The sequence below is a fragment of the Lycium ferocissimum genome, chromosome 5 (genome assembly GCF_029784015.1).
Source record: "Lycium ferocissimum isolate CSIRO_LF1 chromosome 5, AGI_CSIRO_Lferr_CH_V1, whole genome shotgun sequence".
Lineage (NCBI taxonomy): Eukaryota > Viridiplantae > Streptophyta > Magnoliopsida > Solanales > Solanaceae > Lycium > Lycium ferocissimum.
Window position 1 is genome coordinate 1,615,976 of NC_081346.1, and position 24,391 is coordinate 1,640,366.

General features: G+C 32.5%; 2 protein-coding genes across 3 annotated transcripts; one reads left to right on the forward strand and one right to left on the reverse strand.

Moving 5' to 3' along the window:
* Positions 1–629: 629 nt before the first annotated feature.
* On the forward strand, positions 630–6,648 carry LOC132055344 (receptor-like serine/threonine-protein kinase ALE2). Its single transcript, XM_059447116.1, has 11 exons — positions 630–1,346; positions 1,910–2,026; positions 2,326–2,406; positions 2,480–2,692; positions 2,823–2,915; positions 3,020–3,118; positions 3,472–3,843; positions 3,940–4,236; positions 4,546–4,938; positions 5,039–5,282; positions 5,803–6,648. Exons 1-11 carry the CDS (start codon positions 1,271–1,273, stop codon positions 6,437–6,439), a joined length of 2,622 nt encoding a protein of 873 aa, XP_059303099.1. The 5' UTR covers positions 630–1,270; the 3' UTR covers positions 6,440–6,648.
* A 1,897-nt stretch (positions 6,649–8,545) lies between these two features.
* On the reverse strand, positions 8,546–16,166 carry LOC132055345 (protein HOTHEAD-like). 2 transcript variants are annotated; one of them, XM_059447118.1, is made up of 6 exons: positions 15,767–16,166; positions 14,510–14,891; positions 10,838–11,148; positions 10,204–10,589; positions 9,256–9,824; positions 8,546–8,906 (listed from the first exon to the last, which is right to left on the reverse strand). In XM_059447118.1, the coding sequence occupies exons 1-6, from the start codon at positions 15,858–15,860 to the stop codon at positions 8,852–8,854; spliced, it is 1,797 nt and encodes a 598-aa protein (XP_059303101.1). In that variant the 5' UTR covers positions 15,861–16,166; the 3' UTR covers positions 8,546–8,851. The 2 variants fall into 2 exon arrangements, with proteins under 2 accessions (XP_059303101.1, XP_059303100.1); XM_059447117.1 differs by having other exon boundaries at positions 14,510–14,894; positions 15,767–16,164.
* Between the last annotated feature and the right edge of the window lie 8,225 nt (positions 16,167–24,391).

Genomic DNA, 24,391 nt, shown 5'->3' on the forward strand with positions numbered 1-24,391 from the left:
GAAAATGAGTTACATGTAAATGGGAAATGAGTGGAATTGAAGCAGCTACTAGTATTGACAATTGAGTAATTATTAATTTTGTATTATCTAAAAGATCATGGTGGATTGATATATGATAAATAATTGATCAAAATCCAATCACGTAGGTAACGTGGGGCATTATGTTATTCGCTGCTTTCAATTCAAAAAGTATAAAAAGTAAAAGGTGGAAAAGACACTACCTTTTACCAAACTCAGTTAGTTGCCCTAGAGCGTAATTAAGTAAGATAAGAATCTTTACAAATCAAAGACTAATCTTTCCAAGTTAGTGAGTTGAAAATGTCACTGCAAGTGGACCATTACCTCTTAATGATGGAACCTGCGAAGGATTAAAAATATAAATAATTTAATATTATTCACTATAATTTAACTATTATAATAAATTATTATTTTATTTTTCATGTTATACTTGATATGGAGGGCGACCTAATATTATTACTTTTATGTGACGCTCTGATCAGTTTGTGCATAACTTGATTAAGTGTGAGTGCATAACTACAGCATCCCTCATAATTTCGCAGGTTACCAGCAAAACTATCGGGTGACTGTATATCAAAGCTCATAAAACTTAGTATATACTACTAGTATTATTTACACTGTTGTCAGAGCATTAAAAACTAAAGTCAGTAGAATGGAGGTGGCTTTCCACTTGAACAATATGTCAACAATTTCGACTGAAAGATTTTCAATGTTTACTAATTTTCAATTAAACAAATCATGTCAAATGGATCTATGAATATAATTTTCAAAGAAGAATATTTTCTTCTGTCTTCTTTCATCCCCACGAGAAAAGAAGGGAGCTTTTTCCTTTCACAGTGTCTCTCTTGCTTTAGCTTTAGTTCTTTTCTGGATCAACCCCCTAGTGTAGTTCTTTTTTTTATTATTTTTTTTTTTGCTTTGATCAGTTTTAACAATCTTTAGTTACTCATTTTATGACTTTTTTTTCATTCCAAGAATATAAAAAAATCTGAGAGATTTTGTGGTTTTATTACTACTTATTCCCCACCTAACTTATACAGGGTTGTTGATGGTACCATTTTTCGGTCTCATTTGCATAAGCTAAAGACACTTGTATTTTTGTAGTCCTTTTGAACATATGATCATGTTCTTTCTAACCACATTGTACTAAATAGTACAGTTCCCATTCAAATTCTTGGTTGAAATTCATTCTTGATAGACAAATGAATGGTTCTGTAATTTGATCCTCTCTGCATTTTTGTTGAGGAGGAAAATGGGGTTGCTGCAGAATTTCAAGTTGCTGAAATTCTTGATGATTCTAAGTGTTTTTTCAGTTCAATTATCTGCAGGTACCATATTGTGATCACATTACCTTCGCCAAGTTTGTAACTTAAATTTGAACTTGATTGATATATGCATTTGTTCCAACTATGCTTATATAGTTATGTTTCTGGTTGAATTTCGTTGATTTTGTGTTAATAATGCAATTCTTGATTGTTTGAGCAAGGGCTTTGACTATGAGTCTACTCTTCCAATGAAAGAAGGTTAGAATGAGTAATTGTGCTTGTTGTAGTCAGAGGCTGATCAAAGATTTAAACTTTATGAGTTCAACCTTAGCACTAAACTCGTTAAGTTTAAAATTCGTTGAGTACTTAGTTTTTCACACATATATTGTTTGTGTAATGAGTTCAGATGAACCTGTAGGTGCTCCTGTCTGCTTCTGGACTTGTAGTTAAGGGAGTAGTTTTTTCTTTCTTTTTAAGATATCAAAGGAAAAGAAAAAAAGAAGTTGGAGAAAATGCAATGCATGACAAAATGCAATGCATGACTCTAGGATGTATTGAATATGAAGTTATGATCTACTTTTGTATGAGTACTCCAGAGTTATTGAGTAGATGTATTGCCATGGCAGGATTTGACCTACATTCACTGAAAACAACAGCTTCTACATTTTTCATTTTCAAAGACGGGCGAATTGATCTTAGTTTCCAGAGAAATACAGGATCGCGTCTATCCCTTCTACAAGAAGGTGACATTCTTTCCCTTTGTATGCGTTTGATCTCTTAGATTTCTTCAATTTGATGCATTTTTTTCATGCTCTTCATACGTTGGCACTCGTGTATCTTAATTTACTGAAGGCCTCCGAAAGCTTATCTCTATGATATTATAACCCAACATTCGGTATTCAAATATGTGTGTCAACCTGAAAATGATAAAAGCTATTGTCATAGCTTATTTTCCACCCTGCCCAGAATTATGTAAAATGTTATAGATATCTCCTGATTAGCAGATCTCTTGATATGTTGTTGCATTGCATACACATTGCAGATTTGTCGCCCGCTCCAACTTCTTGGACGAGACATGACACGTTTCTCAGTGCTCCACAGCCATATCATCATCCAAGTAAAGGTATTTTAAGTAGCTAGAACTATTTAAATTTTGAAGTTAGCAAAAACCTGATAGTCCAGATTTTCTTCTGCAGCTACTTATCAGCACAAGATCTTTGAACCATCTAATCATGCGGAAGCACCTTTAACTTCACCACATTTTAGGAATTCTGGCCGAAAGCAAATACACAGTTCTGCATCCGCACCTTCAATCTCCTCTATTTGGCACCATCACAGGAAAAACAAACACAGTGACTTTACACATAAACCATATGATCGCCTTCATCCACCCAGTCCAAGCTGGTCAGGTAAGCTATTCTAAAAAAGTATTGCCTTCGGTCTTGTAAATAGAAAATAGATCCAGTAAAGTATATATTTGGATGGTCCAATGTTTTGCCTACAAAAGTGACTATATTTTTCTCTTCTTATAACATATAGGGCCTTCAATCTCTCCATTCGCGTCTCCTGTGCCTTCTTCAATAAGTTGGGCACCTGTACCGTCACCGATAATCCAACCTAGTCACTCGGGAAGTATGTATATAAATTGTAATACTATGCATCATCTCTTTTCTTATTTGTAATAACAGGTAATGCTTAAAAAATACTGATTATCTGATTCGTCTTATTGTTGTCAGTTCCCACAATATCACCGACGAGTTCATCTATAAAAGGAAAGAAACCGAGAGCACCACCTTTACCTGTTATGACGCTGCCACCACCGCCTCCCAATCAAGGTACGTAGACGAGAAACTTTATTATGTGCCTCACACAACTGACACTAGTTGTGTGAGGCTTCTTTTTGCCTCACAAAAAAGTGGACCCAAATCTTACATCTTTGGGTCCGCAAGCCTTGGGTACACTTTTTTGTCAGACAATTAAGCCTCATACAGCTAGTGTCAGCTGTGTGAGGCACATAATACATTTTTCTGCATAGACAAGTGCGTTTAGCTCGCTATTCAAGACCAATTACTCTTCTAACTAATTCCATTGGCATTGGAACTTCAGCCAAGACCACAAAATTGTTATTAATGTTCTTTCAATTTCCTTTATTTATCATTTTTGATTAAGTAAAATGTATGATTATTAGATTGTAGTTCTTTGACATGCACTGAGCCGTTGACCTACACGCCTCCTGGATCACCATGTGGCTGTGTATGGCCCATGCAAGTAGCGGTGCGCCTCAACGTCACACTCTATACCTTCTTTCCTTTGGTATCTGAGTTAGCCAGGGAAATTGCTGCTGGTGTTTCCCTAAACAGGAGCCAAGTACGCATTATGGGAGCTAATGCAGCCAATCAACAGCTTGAGAAAACAATTGTACACATCAACTTGGTTCCTACTGATGGAAAATTTGATTACACCACTGCTTTTACAATTTATCAGAAGTTCTGGAAGAGGGCGGTGTTCATAAAGTCTACAGATTTTGGTGCCTATGAGATGGTTTATGTCCATTATCCAGGTTGTCAATTTGTACCATTAATAATTTAGTCTGATCTTTGTGGATTCCACCATGATATTCTTTGCTTGAGTTCTTATGAAGTTGATTCTTTTGCAGGGTTACCACCTTCTCCGCCTTCACATCATTCGAGCAGTGCTACTATTGATGATCTACCAGTCTATCCTGGCAATGGAAATGATGGAAGGACAATCAAACCTCTGGGTGTAGATGTGTCAAGAATGAGAAAGAAAGGGATAGCTAGAAATATGATCATTGTGATTGTCCTTTCATCATTCACAGCCTTTGTTGTGTGCGTGGGATCTATCTGGCTTCTTTTGTTTAAGCGCGGATGTTGTTCTCAATCACCTGAGCAACCTCCACATATTTTAATTTCCTCTCAGGGTAAAACATCAGGTAAACTCTACTGATAGAAATTGCAATGTCCGAAATATAGGACAGTCAGATCTCTCTATAACAGTCATCCTCTCCAACGACATATTATTAGAACAGTCATGTTTTCTGTGGAAATGATCTTACATGTCTTGTGTTATTATATGTTTCTATAACAGCATTTCGCTATAGCAGCCAAAAAAATATCAGAACAAATGACGTTATTGAGAAGCTTGACTGTAAATAGCAAATGCAGATAACTGCGATTTGGCCTATTTTTCTTTAAGCCGTTACATAGAATCATCTTAGAAATGATGAATGCATACTGAACAGGTGGTGCTGGATCTACGCTTTTGGGAAGTAGGCCCAGCTCAAAATCAATGTCCTTCAGTTCTAGTATTTTAGCTTACACAGGAAGTGCGAAAATTTTCAGTACAAACGATATAGAGAGAACAACTAACAACTTCAACACTTCAAGGGTTCTCGGTGAAGGAGGTTTTGGACTCGTGTATAGTGGAACCATTGATGATGGAAGGAAAGTAGCAGTTAAGGTTTTAAAAAGAGATGATCGGCGGGGAAGCCGTGAGTTTTTGGCAGAAGTTGAGATGCTTAGTAGGCTGCATCACAGAAACTTGGTCAAATTGATAGGTATTTGCACAGAGGAACATTGTCGCTGCCTTGTCTATGAACTTGTTCCTAACGGGAGTGTAGAATCACATTTACATGGTTGGTACATATCTGTCAAATGAATTCACCAAGACTTATATTTCATTACGTTAAATGTTCGCTTGAATAAGTACTTTTGGTTTCTCTTTTTCTCTTTCAGGAATGGATAAAGAGGCTTCTCCTCTTGATTGGTATGCAAGAATGAAGATTGCATTAGGTGCAGCTCGAGGATTGGCCTATCTGCACGAGGACTCGAGCCCTCGTGTAATACACAGGGACTTCAAGGCTAGTAACATCTTGCTAGAACATGATTTTACACCAAAAGTTTCAGATTTTGGCTTGGCTAGATCAGCACTGGATGAGGGAAACAAACATATATCCACGCATGTGATGGGCACTTTTGGGTATGCTCTCTTTCATTCGGAGAAATTTTCTGACGTATCGTACTTTTGCTAGCATCGCTAATAAGCAGAAGCAGATTCAAAATTACGGGGTTCAACATTTAATACTCCCTCTGTCCCAATTTATGTGACACTCTTTCTTTTCTAGTTAGTGTAAGAAAGAATGACACCTTTCTATATTTAGTAACATTTAACTTTAAACTCCCCATTTTACCTTAATGAGTTGATTTATAACCACACTAATATGTATGACTCATTGTGGACCACAAGGTTCAGAAGTCTTCCTTCATTATTATACTCCGTGCCAAGTCAAATACCTTCACATAAATTGGGACAGAGGGAGTATTTGCCAAAAAAAATTATTGTATTTTGCATATATTTTTATACTCCGTGTAAAGAATACTGAGGTCAGTTAAACCTATTAGACTTTTATTGTATCCGCCTCTACTAATAAGCAACACGGCAAAGAATCCTAACATATGATTTTGGCTTGTACCTAACTTTTGCTAATATTTTGCTGCAGTTACCTAGCTCCAGAATATGCAATGACTGGCCATCTCCTGGTGAAAAGTGATGTTTATAGCTATGGTGTAGTTCTCCTTGAGCTCCTGAGCGGACGAAAGCCTGTGGATTTATCACAGCCTCCAGGTCAAGAAAATCTTGTATCCTGGGCTCGTCCGCTCCTGACAATGAAGGAAGGTTTAGAAACAATAATAGATCCAGCTATAGAGTCTGATATCCCATTGGATAGTATCAGCAAAGTTGCAGCAATAGCATCAATGTGTGTACAGCCAGAAGTATCGCACCGCCCTTTCATGGGAGAAGTGGTTCAAGCCTTGAAATTGGTGTGTGATGAGTTTGATGAAACACGAGAGCCTATGTCACGGAGTTGCAGCCACGGGGAATTTTCTGTTACAGACGCTTCAGTAGTCCATAAATCATTTCCAGGTTTTGATTCTCCTTTAAATGTCGAAATGGAATTATCAGCTTCAGAATTAAAGAGTGCATCAGCTAGATATGGAAATCTTGAATCTGAGTCTGTTAGGAGGCAATTCAATTCTGCCCCTTTGAAAATGGGAAGAAAAAGGAATTTCTGGCAAAGGTTGAGAGTTCTTTCAAGTGGCAGCATGAGTGAACACAGTTTTTCATCAAAGACATGATGAGAATTTTTAGCAACAGCCATAAAGTCCTATATTATATCAGAACATAAAATTGCTGTTATTATTTTGTTTGTAGATATTACCATAAGAAGCTTTGAACCTGATAATTTGTGGCATTTTCAGTGCTAGATGATTTAAGATATCTATTTTATGTACTGCCTCTCCACTTTAAGTGCAAAACTCAATGTCAGACTAAAACTTTGTACTTCCTTTTTTTTTTTTTTTTTTTTAATATGAAAAGTTCGTGCTTATATTTGAAGTCTATTTTCAGAAAGTATTCCAATCATTGAGTCTATTTTCAGAAAGTATTCTAATCATTCTTTTTGTCTGTTTTCCTTTTTTCCTTGTTCTTTTTGTGAGAAAAGGACCAAAATCATACATTATGTTTGAGTTTGGATCAAAATCATACATATTCTTTCACATGGAAGACTAATAGTACGTTATGTTTGCGTAAGTGGTGCTTTTAGTCAAACTCCCAAATATTTTTTTAGAAATTAACCGGAAAAGAACAAAAATGCCCCTGAACTTTTAGAAAAGGTATAAAAATACCCTTTATTCATCTATTTTGCTAAAACTGCCCCTCAATTCAACTTTTTGGCTCATTTATTCCCCTTGACTAACGGACAACACTAATTTTTTTTTAAAAAAAATATTTAAATTGCACATGACATTTTATTACTGAAAAATTTATTTATTTTTTTAAAAAGAAATCTGAAAAATCGTTATTTGTAGAATAAGGAAAAATAATTTTTCAACACCCGTTTCTTTAAAAAACAAATGTAGTAAGCCTTTTATATATATATATATATATAAAACAGAATTGGATTTTCATTAAAATATGTGAAATTTTTTAAAATTTGGAAAACTTTTTTTTAACGAATAAAACCTTGACTAACGAACAACACTAATTTTTTTTCCTTTTCAAAATGTGAAAAACTGGATTTTTATAAAAATCTGAAAAAATTAAATTTTTTTATGGAAAAACTGTGTTTAAAAAAAAAACCAGAAAACTATCTTTTTTTAAATCTAGAAGAAAATTATGGAGTATTAGTTTTGCACATTTTACTTAAAAAAACAATCAGTTTTTCAGATTTAAAAATTGAATTTTCTAAAAAAAAATGGGGTTTTTTACTCGTTAAAAAAAAGTTTTCCAAATTTAAAAAAATTTCACATGTTTTAATGAAAATCCAATTAAATCGTTTTTTTTTTTTATATATATATATATATAAAAGGCTTACTACATTTGTTTTTTAAAGAAACGGATGTTGAAAAATTATTTTTTCTTATTCTACAAATAACGATTTTTCAGATTTCTTTTTAAAAAAATAAATCAATTTTTCAGTAATAAAATGTCATGTGCAATTTAAATATTTTTTTAAAAAAAAATTAGTGTTGTCCGTTAGTCAAGGGGAATAAATGAGACAAAAAGTTGAATTGAGGGGTAGTTTTAGCAAAATAAATGAATAAAGGGTATTTTTATACCTTTTCTAAAAGTTCAGGGGCATTTTTGTTCTTTTCCGTTAAATTTCTAAAAAAATATTTGGGAGTTTGACTAAAAGTGCACCACTTATGCAAATATAATGTACTATTAGTGCTCCATGTGAAAGAATGTGTATGATTTTGATCCAAACCCAAACATAATGTATGATTTTGGTCCTTTTCTCTTCTTTTTGTGAACCATTACTTACTATAGAAAGAGGGACCCTTTGTATCTATATAAATCTAGATTCCTTTCATTTCCCAAAGGAGAAACCAAAATTGTAAGAGCCTTGGTCTTTCTTGACAGATTGTGATACAAGAATTTATAACTCATTTCATTTAGCTAGAGTAATGTTAACCACTTAAAACTTGTTTGTTTCCAGTTTCTTGAATCCTGATGCAATTAAATTATCTAGTTTCATCAGAGTTTGAAAAAATTGAGCTCTCATTGCTATTTTCCTTATGAACCTAATTGCTATTGTTTGAGTTGTTTCATGTTCATTTTAGATATGAAATAGTTAGGCAAGGATGAATCTTGCAAGTCGAGTCAAATGCATGAAACGAGTTATACAAAAAGAGTTCAAGTTCTCTGCACCGACTCTATACAAAAAGAGTGATAGCTAGAGATAAGAATATAGATGCAAGGTTTATATATTAATTAAGCATGCATTTCATACATATTACAGTGTGAACACAACAGCACAAAAAGTTCCAATTTCCAACTCCACACACACGCATACAGAAACTCCTTTTTTCAATGGCAAGCCAATCTTGACAGACTACACATTACTGCTTGCTAAGAATTAGAATGGCAAAAAACCACAGTTAGTTAAAAAAAGAAGCAAATCCTTTCCACTTGTTTCAACAACACCTCAACAAAACAAACTAAAAGAATAGGTCTAATTCTCTTCTACTTCAAAGTTGTCTAAGTCTTTACAAACCAGCTGCTCTTCCTAATCTCTCTCTTAGAATCTTCACTCCCATGTACCTGCATCAATGGGACAAAAAGTACGAAACAATTAGCTATTCGGTCAAGTAGTATTCCCTTTGTTTCATTTTATATGACGGTATTTGACTACGAAAGGAGTTTAAGAAAGAAACATTGTAGCACGTACCAAAAGTACCAGTAGAACTTGTGGTGTTACTGATGCCATCACATTTTTATGTCTATACTAACATTATTAAGGGTAAAATTGAAAATTTTAAAGTTAAAGAATTTCTAAATATAGAAAAGTATCATTGTTTTGGAACAGATTAAAAAGGAAAGAGTGTCATATAAAATAAAATAGAAGGAGTTATTTTTTCTCATGGAATTTGTATTCTAATTATGGTCTTACCTTCCCATCATCATCACCGTGGCTTGAGGGTTAGTGCCTGGCGAATCTTTGAATGTGGAACCATCAATGACACGGAGCCTATGAACACCAAGAACCCTGTGATCGGGGGCGATCACCTTGCCAACTTGACACCCACCATGGTAATGCCATATCGTGATCACAGTGTCTTTGCAGAACTGTTCTAAAGACTCTGTGTTATTAGTGTGTTTTGGTATAAGGTTAACATTAGCTTGGACACTCATGTTAAGGAGCTTGTCCAGTGTCTCTTTGTCACACTGTGTGTAGTTGGTGAAGTGTTTGGATTTCACGATCTTCTCCACAATGCGTATTCCATCTACACATCGTTTTAAATCACGTGGATGGCTGAAATAGTTGAAGGTGATGGAAGGGTTGTCGTCCGGATTGGTAGTCACCAGACTGATGTTCCCTCTTGACAAAGGCATTGCTATCTTTTCTAAAATGAAACCTCCCATAAACGCCTCGTGTGGAATGTCTTTCTTGCTTCTTCGGTATGCTTCCATTGCTTCAAGTGTTCTCTGCTTTGGAGGAACAGTGGACAGTTGCCCAATCTGGTTATTCCAAAATGTAGACACAAAGTTAGGAAAACCATGATTAAGGGTATTTTTGTCATTTTAACAAAGGTTGTCCTTATCAGCATTTTCCACCAAACACATCAACTGCTTATTTTCAGCTATAGCATTTCTAGCCAAACACGTAATAACTTATTTTTAAATTCAGCTCCAGCACTTCAAAAGTGCTTGTAAGCTCAAGTTCTTACAAGCTACTTTTATTCAGCTAATCCAAACAGGCTCTAAATGGATTTCAGTAAACTTATCAATTATGTACTACAATATAGTCAAACCAAACAATAAACTATACATTATGAAACAATGAAAAACAACAATCCAAATTGACTGTAATTGATAAAATTAATACATTGCTACGAACCTCAGCCGAAACGATTCCGTGGTTGCAACGAATGCTATCTCCAGACTGTCCGAATCCACTACTAGCTTCAATGTAGACTCCCACTTTAGTAATGCCTACAGTCTGAATCAGTGACTGTTCTACGGGCCTATTTGTGGGGACGAAGATCGTGTTTAAGGGGTTGTCGGACATGCCATGACCGACGTACTTATTGGCAAGCACCACGGGGATGTTCAACCTTTCCAACTCGGCCTTTGGTCCAATTCCACTAAGCATCAAAATGTGAGGGCTCCCAATTGCACCAGATGACACTATAATCTCACTTCCTTTCCTCTTTGAAAGAAATGCCTTGTGTTGGTTCCCATTTTCATCTTTGAAAATGACTCCCACTGCCCTTGGCTTCCTTCCTACATAATTATTTCAATTCGGTTAATAGTACTATTAAGCAAATCTGTGTTATGGACTGTGCATAAGTGAGACCTCTCTGTAACAATATTTCACTATAACAACCATGTTTTCTGTGAAACCGATCTTTCATGTTATGTTATATTATATGTTCTCTATAACAATATTGCTATAGCAGTCAAAAAATATCAGACCAAACGATGTTGTTATAAAGAGGTTTGATTGTATTAGATTGTTTTGCATTAAGTACCTGATGTATCAAAGTCAATCTTTTGAACAGTGGCATGCACCAAAACATCAAGCTTCTTGGGATTAGCAGAGGCAAGTAGTTCAGCTGCAGTGTGACGACGGCCGAATCGGTCGAATATGGTCCCGCCAACTTTGGTTCCATAGATGTGATCATAAGTGAATCCATTGAAAGGTGAGATACCAATTTCAAGAAGACTCTCCCTTACTGCTTCTTGCCATGGAGCCAATTTTGGTTTATGAACAATTTGTTTCTCAATCCAAGGATATGATTCATTCACCAATTTAGAATCCCAACCTACTTTGTTGATGTAACTGCAAGTTCAAGAAAATCATAGCATCAACACATGTATTATCTGCAATCAATTTGTATTAACACAACAACTGTGACTCTGTAGTCTGTACTACTTAGTCCTCTAGCCGCCGCATCAACACAAGAAAAGAAATAAAAATATAGTCAAATGTCTCTATAATAACATTATTTGTCCGGATATTTTGACTGCTATAGTAAAATGTTGTTATAGAGAACGTATAATATAACATAATATAAAAAATTAGTTCCAAAGAAAACTCATTTGTATAGTGAAATTTCGTTATAGATGAAGATTGTTATAGAGAGATGTGACTGTAAAAGGACTCTAAAGTCTAAATGGATTAAATTCTCGTCAAAAGTAGGCCACTAAAGGTCGATTCGACCTGGTACCCCAGTGCATACTATCTACTTTCAAAATTTTTACAACCGCTTAAGAAAGACATGAAATAACCTTGAACATAAAGAGTATTTGTCTAAACTACTTTAACCACTGCTTAAACACTTAATTGCTACTCCACTCAGTAAGGGTAGATTTTGAAGGAAAAACATAATAAATGACTTATTGTTTTATAAATGTCATCTTTTGAACCAGATTTAGCTTGTCAAAACACTAGCTCCATTCCATAATAAGTGATGTTTTTAGCTTATGCACACCCCTTAAGAAATTATTTACTCTTAGAAAATTATGAGTGTTTTTACTAACTTACCCTTAATTAATGCCTAGAAAAAGAAAAGCTATTTAATGATTCTTGATTATAAATAAGGATAAATTTGGAAGAATAAGATCAATTTCTTCTTGGAATCCTAAAACACTCACTTATTTTGAAATAAAATGAAAACCCTAAAACACCACTTATTGTGGAATGGAGGGAGTAATATTTTGGACAAGAGGGAATAACTTTCAACATTTACATCCTCCGTTCCATATTACTTGTCCACTTTCCCCTTTATACGCCCTTTAAGAAATCAAAAATAAAAGCGTACTTTTATAATATTGTCTGTACCTCTCCAATAAATTGCTCTCTAATCAATATTAATTATTTAAAAAAAAAACATTTAATGTTACGGTCAAAATAGGAAAATTTTAATTAATTTTATCTTGATTTTATAAATGGATAAGTATTTTGGGACGGATATTTTTAGTAATGTGGACAACTAATATGAGACGGATATTTTTAGTAAGGTGGACAACTAATATGGGACGGAGGGAGTACATTGCACGCTAGCATTAGGATTTAGGACAAGACATCAATTGTTTGTGCACCTACTTTACTTCTCTGTTTCATATTTGGATTCACAAACCATTTATGCTTAAACAGTACGGAATAAACATCATAAAGAGGGAGCTTAAATTTATTGTCATTGATAATAAATGACTATATAAGTTTGGTAGTTGGCTGTTTAAAGTAGGCAGTGGGCTCAATTTCGAGGTATTTACCATTATACACTCAATTTCTGCTTTGTCTTTAAATATTTGTGTGTATTCCCCACCAAATCTTTATTTCATGGCCAAGAACTAAGATAGACAGAAATCACACGTCTCAACTCTCAAATATTCAAAGGTTATCTTAAATAGTTATACTGTAGTTGATAAAGGACAATGTCTTAAAGCTTCACATCCACAAAAAGCTAAACGAGAAGAGTCTCTTATTTTTTTTATTTTTTTTATACTATCAAGTTACCTAAAGGATTTATAGGTAAGTCTGGACATTTAATCTTAAAAACACTATATATTACATGCCTACAGCAGATAAAGATGGTATGATGGTATAGAATAACTTACATGATGGTATAGAATAACTTACATGATGGTGTATATAACTTAAATATGTACTTAACAGTTTCTCAAGGTGATTAAACGGGGCTAGCTAACAAGGTCAATCCCCACCATATTTTGAGGAAATGGTACAAAATAATATAATCAGTTACAATTTGAAATATGCCATATAACTAAAAGAAAGTTTGTAATGGGTCGTATATTTTGGTCTCACTCGACAACTCATCAAGTCGATACAAAACATAATTGTAGTTTGAGTTTTTTTTTGGAAGTCTAAATCATGTTTGGTAAGGTCGTGTACTTAGTCCGGTATATAAATGTACGCATTAATTGAATCATAAAGCATTTAGGTGATGGTAACGGCTCGTTAAAAGTAGTACTCATACTTTTGATAATGACAAATTGACATACTAAGGAAGTTTCTCTTTGTGTTTCACTTTATAAAACCCTTTAAATCACTGATTAATTTTTATCTCAATTAATTCGATCATTTTCATTTATTAAATAAGCTTAGTCTAATAGTAACACATTTTGGTCATTTTTCCATTGTTTTTTTCGTTTCATTTTTTCTCTTTTCTTAAAAAATAAAATAAAGTGAGAGGGCTAGTTCTAGAGAAAGTGAGAACCACTACTTTTTTTTTTTTTTTTTTTCTGTTTGGTCCAAAGAACCAATACAGTTGGCATAACGTGAGTGCACACTGGATGGGTAGATGTCTTGACGAGCTTACCAAAAATAAGACAAAGTATTTACTACAATAACATGACCAAAATTTGTTGTTTCCACTAAAAACCACATGCTGATTTCAGTTTTCTAGTTGGGAGTTCATTATTCACCGACCAATTCCCAAAATTAGGCTTTCGAACATATTGTTCTCTATGATGATAAGAACTACTCTCCCTTCCCTGAATAGTTATCCTATTTGCTACTAAGATCCTATTTGGCCCTTTATTTTCTTTCTTAAAAATAAACTTCAAGATGTAGTAAAAAGAGCATTTAGCCAAGAGAAAAAATGTCTAAAAACATATAATAATAAAGTTTAATTATATATTACTCAAATTTTATGCTGTATATATCAAGTCGCATAAAAAAGTTCAAATTAAATACACTCACTATTAGCTCTGTTTATATTAGGCCATTAATCAATCTTCTATATATTTTACAATATCAAGATTAATACGAAGACTTAATAACTAAATTTGATGGTGTAAAGAAATTCAAACGGTCAATGCATAAAATATAAACTCAAGAAAAATTACATGTAATCGCCTAAAATAAATAGGGATTACTCACCTAAAAATAAGGTACTAAATGACCTATTACAACATATTAATGCACAAATTGTGTAACAAATTTTTTATACTATACGTACCCATCACTATAAACAAAAATTATGTAGGAATTAGCGACAATTAACACCCATCGCCCCACAATAAAAAAATTGTCATTAATCCTTTTCAACTACAGATTAATTCTTGGAAAATTCTATTAGCGAATAACTATTTAACGACAGATTAACGCAATCTTTGTTATTAATTTTTTTTTTTATTATTCATAATAAGACAATGTATAAGTGTAGTACACATACCTTGGGCCAGCACGAGTGTAAAAACCGGCGTTAATGGAAGTGCCACCACCTAAAACTCTAGCCCTCGAATTAAAGACACCATCGGTAGAGACGAAGAATTGAGAAGCAGAAGCAGGTGAAGTGTCAGCCAAAGAGATGTGGAAATTTTTCATGAATGACACATTTCCATTTGCAAATGGAACTCCTCCTCTTTCCAGCAATAAGACACTAAAGTTTTGTGACAAAGTTGTTGCCAAGGGACATCCAGCTGTGCCACCTCCAACTATTATATAGTCGTAAGGTTTGTTATAATTAGCATCTGATGATGATGATGATGATGATGAGAATGTACTTGCTTCTCTTATGAATGGATATCTATCTTGCCACGGTTCCCATTTGCCTGCTGCTGTGGGTTTTTACAAAATGCCTGCAATTGTTAGAAAATAGAAACAAAAATGTTGTGCTAAAAATGCAATTGCTAGTCTAGTCTTCTTTCTTATTCTATCTTTTCCTTTCTCTTTCTTAATTTAATGTACGTACACGCAATCAGGGGTTGACGGATGCAAAAGTGCAATGCGTAAATATATACTAGTATAAATTATGTACTAATTATATTTTAATATATTTTGAAATTTAAAATATGAACACACAATTGCAAGATTGCAATGCATTTAATGGTAAAAATATAAAAAATAAACTTTATCAAATTTAAATCTTGAATCTGTTGCGAGTAAGATTAACATTAATTACGGAAAGCAATAACAAAGCACCTGAAAATATATTAAATAAACAAAAATAATCAGAAATCTTTAGTTTGGACTGATAAGATTGTTGGGAACTCGAAAAATGGAGATTTAACAACAAATCATGCAACTTAGCCTCGTTTTCTTTCAATCTTCTTGCTTAATCTTTTTCCATTTTCTTTTGTGTGTATCTATGATCAATAAATCCATTATCAGAACTGAGAGGAAAAAACAAGAATTGCAAGAAAGGAGGCGAATAGAGCCACTGAGCTGAGCATGGCGAAGAAAACAAAACAAAACAAAACAAAACAAAGAAAATGGAAGTAGTACCAGAAATGATGTTTATATAGTAATTAATTACCCACCAGTCCACCACAAAAGAAGAGTAGAGAAATTAAACAAGTGAAAAGTGAAGATCGATGATCTTTTACGAGAATTCTTATAGTATTTCATACCGACCACCTCGATTTCCCCGAACAAAAAGGGTCAAGAAAAAGAGAGAGAAAAAGAAAACAAAGGAAATGGATCATCATACCTTGAGTGAGAGTGCTAAAAGAGTTAAAGTGGAGACATAGAATTAAAGAGAGAAGAAGCTTCAAAATCACAGGCACACGACCAACCACAGCCATTGACCTCAGACAAACTTCAGAGCAAATTAAGTTAAAAAAAATAATTTAACAAAACTCAGCAGGAGAAGCAGCTTGCAGTTTCTCCCACCTCAAGCTTTTCTCTATGTGGCTTCTTCTGGTTGGCCTTGTTTTTGTGTACACTCTATATATAAACATATTGCACTAGTACTAATGTATATACGTATATACTCACCACTGTATTCTGTATATCCGCTACTAGCTAGCTAGCATTAATAGCTATTGTATGAAACAACGTAATATATTACTACTATTTTGTTAGCTAGCAATAATAATGACGAGCTCATCTAAGAAAAAAGAGAAGTAAAGATGGTTAGCAGTAGTATTTGTTTTTTTTCTTCGGGACGAAAGTATTAAATGCCACATAAACTCTAACCCAAGAGGTCATTAATGGCGAAATCAATGCCAACTGCTAGACTGTATCATCAATGCATATTGGCCGTTCGATTGTTTTGTACTTTTATCTTCTCCGTCTATACCCTCTGATCATTTACTTGGATGGACAGCTCACTCATATCTATGTACTGGCTGTTAAAAGCATTGAGACGTAAAAATTTGTCCATATATTAGTAAGATGACACACAAGTTTTTATTTTTATTTTTGTAAGATAAAATAAAGTCAGTTGACACTTGACTTTGTTGAGGAAGGCTTGTATACTGCTAGAGGAATCGATACAGATTTTACTACACCAACTTGCACAAGTTTAAACGGTTGTGTAATGATCGATTCGTTTGTTGAATTGACCTAAAATGAGCAATCAAAATATTGGATCGAAACACAATTCAACCCAAAAACATAACATTAAGTTTAGAGATTATGAATTATGTAAATTTGGAGTCACTAATTAAACTAATACTCCCTCCGTTTCAGTTTTAAGTGTCTTACTTTCCTTTTTGGTCTGTCTCAAAAATAGTGTCTCTTTCTATAATTAGTAAGTTAACAATTTAAACATCCTACATGCAGATTTATAACCACAAGATTCAAAGGACAGTTCATTACTTTTTACGAATCTTTAATTTAGGACCATAAAATTCAAAAACCTCTCTTTATTTCTTAAACTCTTTGATTAGTCAAAGTCTAGTTTGACTCGGTTTTTGGTTAAAACCAAACCAAACCAATTAAATCGGGTTTTTTTGATATTCAAACCAAACCATTATAGTATAAATTCAATCAGTTTCGGTTTTGTTGGCTTTATCGGGTTGGTTCGGATTTTGCGGTTTTTAAGGAAGTATTTTATAATGCAAAGAAATTGATACAAGTAAGGTGCAAAAAATAAAAATGAGATACAACAACTATGGTGAAAACAGTATCACATTCACATCAATGCTAAAACATTCATTCCCTATCATTTTTCTTTAAGGACTTCTTCTTTTGTTTAAAGACTTCAAGTTACGCACAAAGATTTTGTTGTTTACCTTGAATTACTGGATAGTCGTGAATTAGATATGACCCCAGGCTTGAGGGACTAGTAACTCCAAATTGGATCAAATATTTAACCTACTCCTACACTTATAGAACCATTTTGTTTTTACTCGCTCTCCCTGCAGCAGAGACATAACCGGAAATTCAAGCAAATACTATACAAATTAGAAGCTCTTAGCTTCATTCCCCTAAGAAAGTGGGGGAAACAGGATTAGACCACCACCCAAGATAATGGGCTAGACTTTTCTTTCTAATTATTTGAATAAGTATTGGATTTGAAATGAACCAAAATTATAAAGAAGATAGAATTTTTTTTTAATTAACATGCAAGATATATATATATATATATATATATATATATATATATATAACACAATATTTTAAATACGTATGTATTTATCGGTTTGATTCGGTTTTTTTTGATGTTACACCAAACCAAACCAAATATTAATCGGTATTTTCAAAATTTAAAACCAAATCAAACCAAACCGAGCCGGTTTTCGATTCATTAAGTCGGTTTGGCTCGGTTTACCTGTTCGGATCAGTTTTTCGGTCTCATTTGAACACCCCTAAGTCAAACTATGACACTTAAATTGGAACGGAGTAATGTAAAGGAAAATAAATTAGCTTTCGGATTATTTTTCGAGTCAATCCCACTTAATCCCCCTAACATTTAAGGGTTAGGAAACAATACCCCCTCCACATATTGAACGGGAACGGTAACCCCCTTATGTAATATTTTCAGGTGAGATTTTTTTTTTTTTAATAAAGATCTTTTTTTTTTCCTTTCTAGAATTAAATTACAAAAATATATAACTCTTGTTATTGTTCCATTCAAATATTCCATTGAAAATACTGTACTTATCTATTATGAAATAACAACTACTTGGAATAATTTGTAAATAAATTTCAAGCTAGGAGTTAGTATTTTCTTAAAGGGTGTACTAAAGGCTAAGTAAACATTTTCTTAAAGGGTGTACTAAAGGCTAAGTAAACACTTGTTTTGAACCGGAGGGAGTAATCTAATTTTTAAAATTTTCATTTCACTATTAATAAGATGATTTATAATCATAAAAATATTTATAATTTATTGTAGACAACAAATTTTAAAAGTTCTTTTAAAAAACTCTATGTCTAGTCAAAGTTTTCATATCAATTGGAATGGAGAGTAGAATTTTACCAAAATTTGTAATTTGGCATAAAATGCACACGTTGAATGAAATTTATATATGTCCTAAATAGAAGTATTGAATGGTCTGAAAGATGTCCTAAATATGTCCTGAATAGCTTAGATCTTGAAGAGAAAACCAACAATTTTTCAAAATTTAGTTCTACAATCTTTTTTCAAAAACTTTAAATGCCAATTATGTCCAACCAATTAAAATTAGGGAAGAAAAATTATTGATACAATATTTGTTATTAACATATGGTATGAAAAGTTATTGATACAACGAACGCCACATAACTTGAAATTTATTAACAAATTATTCCACATAGTTGTTATATCCTAAAAGATAAGTACATTATTTTCTATGGAATAGGTGAATGGGGCAATAATAAGGGTTTTACATTTTTGTAATTTAATTCTAGAAAGGAAAAAAAAGATCTTTATTAAAAAAAATCTCACCGGAAAATACCGCAGAAGAGGATTATCATTCCCATTCAATATATGGAGGGAATATCGTTTTCCAACCCTTAAATGTTAGGAGCGTAAAGTGGGATTGACTATTATTTTTCTTTAAAAAGCAAGAAACTAAAGAGAAGGGAATTTTATGGGCATATCCAATCCAGTAACTTTTATGCATATGCATTACAAAGTACACTAAATAAGTATGAACATCCAGTAAATTAAATGAGGTTGTGACTATTATTTTTCTTCAAAAAGCAACAAACTAAAGAGAAGGGAATTTTATGGGCATATCCAATCCAGTAATTTTTATGCATATGCATTACAAAGGTCACTAAATAAGTATGAACATCCAGTAAATTAAATGAGTTTGTGATAGGATTTCGAATCCAAACTCATAATGTTATTAAATGCTTGATCTACCTCTAGTTGATTTGATATCCATTTCGATCCGTTCAAGTTTGACTCATATACCTTGCACATTTGCCACCATTATTATTAAACCATCATTCGCTGCCTTCTTCTATCATCACCCAACCTAGATCCAGTAATCCACCGCCAATAAAATTTAGTAAAAAAGGAAATTAAATGAAGAAGTAGCAATAGTAGGTCTGACCAAATTGCTATTGCCTTGCGTATAATTTTTTTATTATTCAAACAACAGAGCTGCAGTGCGTAAAAGGGTTATTCCAAATCCCTTAGGCCGAAAAATTATATGGTATATATAATGTTAAAATTATTTCATATATATATATATATATATATATAGTCTCTTAGTTTCTTCTTGTGTTTATGTTTTATATTTTGAATTAATTTAGTGAAAATACTGATTTTGCTATTAATTCAGCAATCAGACCATATCATACAGTACACAACCCTGCATGCAGTAATCACTTAATCTATAACTTTAATTAGTTAACTCCGTTCACAATCAAAACCTGTGCAAATTTACAACGAACTAGGGCCCAGATATTTACGAAACGGAGTAATCGCTTATTTGTAAGGTATGACTCGGTATTTTATGGATAATATTTATGATGAAGAATTTTATGGTTTAATTTGATCATGACACAAACAAAGTAGAAATCGTTATATATACCTCTCCTGTTGCTGGGAACATTAAATGACCTTATTTTGGAATCTGACAAGTATTAATGGAAAAATAAAACAAGAGAACGTGTGCGCTTTTTTTTAAAAAAAAAAAAAAAACTTTTTTGTTTTTTCATTTTGGGCCACCATGAATTTCAGCTGCATCTGGAAACGTGGTGAGAAGCGATTCATTTCACATTTGATGGCGTAAAAGATGTATATATGTCACCACATAAGACAAATATATATTTTGACAAAATTAACCATGTTAACTAGAGGGGTAAAAAACATTAATGACTTCTACTCCTAGTAAAAATATTCACTGTTCCTCCGACCCAACTTCAATTAATGTACCTAATACTTATCATCTCGAAACAATACGAGATGATAATACTTATCATCAACAAACAAATATATATGAGTTTTAAGTATACATATTCCCTTTCCTTTTAATATGACATTCGATATATTATGGACCCCTAAAAGCTAACTCTTCAGAAAGATTGATAAAGATCATATAAGAAGAGATCACAATTCATTCCCTCAACTAATAGAGACTATAACCCACTCTAACAAACCCACCCACGCCGGCCTAGACTGGCAACGAGAGCGTGACAACTTAATATGGGAGCCAATATCTGATATGATTTCTACTAACTTCACCCCAAAAGTTGTTCACTGAAGGAAGAATTAATCACAAGTTCATATAAGGAGAACATCAGTCCGTTCCCAAACTAATGTGGGACTCTAAGTCTTCACCCACTCTAACACTCTCTACACGCTCAAACTACCAACTGAAGCGTGGATAATACGGTAATTTTGCTTAAATCTTACATTTTGTATTAAAAAAACTTGTTAATAAATATTTAATTATGTATCCAGCAACTAAAATAATGAATGAATTTGGTGAAATTCGGAACACACATCAACTACAGATCTTCACTCCTCCTCTATTTAAAATACTTTGATATGTTTTTATTTTTAAACTCTTCAAACACCGATATATAACACGAAACGGAGAGGAAGTAGTAATCATTTTGAAAATGAACTTTTGCCAAAAGATCTAGGAGGACGAATAAGAACCCTCGAATGTTTTAAAATTTCACACAGAGCTAACTTCTCGAAGGATGTTTTTGTCAGTCAATCATGATTGAGAAGATAACTTGACATCTAGAAGGATATAATGTCCATACATAATGTTGGCACATGTCTCTGCATATACAAGTTAGCATAGCAGATTATATGTTTTTCCATGTTCACTACAGCTTTAATTTCAGTCAGTCCAATTGTTTTTACTTTTTTTCGTCCATATTATTTATTTTTTCAATTTTCTTCGGGACGGTATGTATAATGTCCGTTTTCCACCGGCCACTTAATGATTATATTTACCTGTAAGTTAGTTAGTTAGAAGGAATATAATTCAGAAATATGTACACTTGCCCATAATATTAATTTATGAATACCAAACGTATTTAATATTTTAATACTATAGTCTTTGTAGCACAGAAGATGAATCCCATACAATAAAATTTAAAAAACAAGCATGAAACGGGAGGCGAATCATGTATTGAATAGAGGTAGAGGTAGTAGAGGTGGAGTCCTTAACTGAAACCTGCTACATTAAATTTCACATGAATTTTTTTTAACCTTTTTGAATTTCTTGCTAGCTACCTCCTGATCTAGCTACCTTCTACACTATTCTTATTATTATTTCCTCCATATATCCATCCAGCCAGCTGGAAATTTGTTAATAAAAGGAAACTTGCATTTATTTATTTTTCAGTAATAGATGAAACCCAACAGCTTTTTACATATATCAGTCTGGAGAAACATGGAAATGATCATTTATAAAATCAGTATCTTAAAGTTGGTCTTTTTTGGCTTAACAAATTAAATTCACAACTTCCATTTTCATGAGCTATAAATGTGTGTTAATGTTCGTCTAGTTTAGAAAATCATAATTTCTTATGAAAAAAAGCTCAATTAAAGCTGATTGATTGGTGAACAAAATTAGTTTAGGTCAAGTGCAACATGTCAAAAATTCAACTACTTCATATTGGATGTGGATTCAGAATTTTAACTTGGTAGGTTCAACTTTTAAAGCAGCTCATTATAAATTGTATTTTCAAATTAAGGATCCAGATGAACCCATTACTTAATATTATCATAACTTTAGTTTGATACACGGACTATATAAAACTTGACCCTCTCAATAGTTTTTGTTGTCTTTGTCTAATTACATGTAATTTGGCTTTTAAAGTTACTTGATTGTGTAACTAGTTGAAACATTTGCTCAGTTTCTGATGGGGTACCTCCGTACGATACTTTTGAGTGTTTAATATAAGTATAGGCGCCTCCTAATTAGTTTTTAACTTCAACTTCATATTTGTTTAGTACATGTTTGCCTTTACTATTATATGGAGTACTAGCATGAGGTTAGAGTAGGTAACTGAATTTCTTGCTTTTACCAGCTAATATAATTATGTTGCATTATTGAATGCCCAAACTACGTATATATATATGTTAAGGAGAAATATTTACGAAACGTAACGATAGTTTTCCTTATTTACAAAACATAACGATATATTACAAAATATGACGGATTTTCATATATTTTTCGTTTTTTTATTTTTTTTTTCCAGAAAATATATATATTTTTTATAAAAAAAATATTTTTTTTTAAAAAAAATAATTTTTATATATATTTTTTAAATATTATTTTTTTTTTTTTTTGCTCAATGGCTTAAAAAATTACCTCATATTTCTATGTATGAAAGTTGTATGAAATGTGTATGTGTGAGCAAAATTTTTAATATAATTTTCGTATACAAAATTTTGAGCGAAAACTTTAAGCCTTGAATATTGTATGAAAATTGTTACAATGTTGTTGTAGTTGTATTAATTTTCAGAAACCTAATATGAAATTTATATACAAACAATGTGAATGAAATTCTAAGTCTTGAGGAAGATATACACATTTCATACCATTCTTATGCATAAAATTTTAAGCATAATGTTTAAGCCTTGATCAAGATATACACATTTCATACGTTCTTCATACATAAAATTTGAGCGAACTTTTTAAGCCTTGAGCAAGATATACACATTTCATACACAAAAATTTGAGCGATTATTTTAAGTCTTGAATGTTGTATCAAAGTTATATACAATGTTGTTGTAGTTGTATTAATTTTACGTAAATCTAACATGAACTTTATACATGAAAATGTGAGCGAAATTTTAAGACATGAGCAAGATACAAATTTCATATTGTTTTCATACACACAATTTTGAGCGGATTTTTAAGCCTTGAACGAGATATACACATTTCATACACATTTCATACATTTTTCATACACTAAATTTTGAGCAAACTTTTAAGTCTTGAGCGAGATATACACATTTCATACAACTTTCATACATAAGTTTTTGAGCAAAAAAAAAAAATTAATTTTTTAAAAAATTAAAAAAAAATAATATTTTTTTAAAAAATAAAAAAATATTTTTTAAAAAAATGATTTTTAAAAAATAAAAAATAATTTAATTTTTTTTTTTTTTTAAATATAAAGCATGTTTTGTATAGGATTTGTAATGTTATGTTTTGTAAATATAAAACTATCGTCACGTTTCGTAAATATTTCTCCTTAAGATGTATATATATGTCAAAGACCCTTATTGAATCGCGTAACACTGTTAGATGTTAGGGATGAAATAGGCCTTTGAATGGAACTGCACTCTACATATCGTAAGAAATGTTATAAATGCACACAGCTGGACCAGAGATATATGCTTTTTACATTTTGTAAGAGCTTTGTTAGACCTTTACTAATATATAGGCTCCCGTCCGTTCAATCTTGTTATATTAGTTTAAATCAGTATATATAGCTTTACAATGAATAAAAATTATATAAGTAGTAGTGGTTCTTATTGTTAGCACAAATGTTTGGGGAAAGTAAAGCTTTTTTTCTTCTTTTTAAAAAAATCCAATGATAGGCTTCTCATATAGCTCAGTAATTGCAGAATATAAATTCCCCAACTAACAAATAATAATAGAGATTTGCCAAAAAGGACAAACTATTAATAGATAATTTAATGTATATTACAGCTTTAAAACCATCATTCACATAATTGAAATTTGAGATTGGCTACATCGTAGAGGCCAGAGGGTCTCCGATTTGGTAAACTACTTGTATAAGGGTCAAGTTCGAGCCCAACGTAGGACTTCAGTAATTGGTGGTCCACACTCTCTTCTTACCATAAACAATCTTTCACTTTTTATTAGTACTTTTTTTGTAACCATTGTAGGAACTATTTCACCTGCTTCTATGGCTTACTAGTTTCTGATGCTTAATTATAGAAACTACTAAAAATGTT

Bases quoted from the DNA above. Each gene is read 5' to 3' on its own strand.
- LOC132055344 (XM_059447116.1), top strand. From the start codon at position 1,271: ATGGGGTTGCTGCAGAATTTCAAGTTGCTGAAATTCTTGATGATTCTA. The intron at 2,407-2,479 runs GTATTTTAAGTA...TTTCTTCTGCAG, and splicing joins ATATCATCATCCAAGTAAAG to CTACTTATCAGCACAAGATC. The intron at 2,693-2,822 runs GTAAGCTATTCT...TATAACATATAG, and splicing joins ACCCAGTCCAAGCTGGTCAG to GGCCTTCAATCTCTCCATTC.
- LOC132055345 (XM_059447117.1), bottom strand. From the start codon at position 15,860: ATGGCTGTGGTTGGTCGTGTGCCTGTGATTTTGAAGCTTCTTCTCTCT. The intron at 11,149-14,509 runs GTATGTGTACTA...TTGAACTTGCAG, and splicing joins TACACTCGTGCTGGCCCAAG to TTACATCAACAAAGTAGGTT. The intron at 9,825-10,203 runs GTTCGTAGCAAT...TGGAATAACCAG, and splicing joins ACGGAATCGTTTCGGCTGAG to ATTGGGCAACTGTCCACTGT.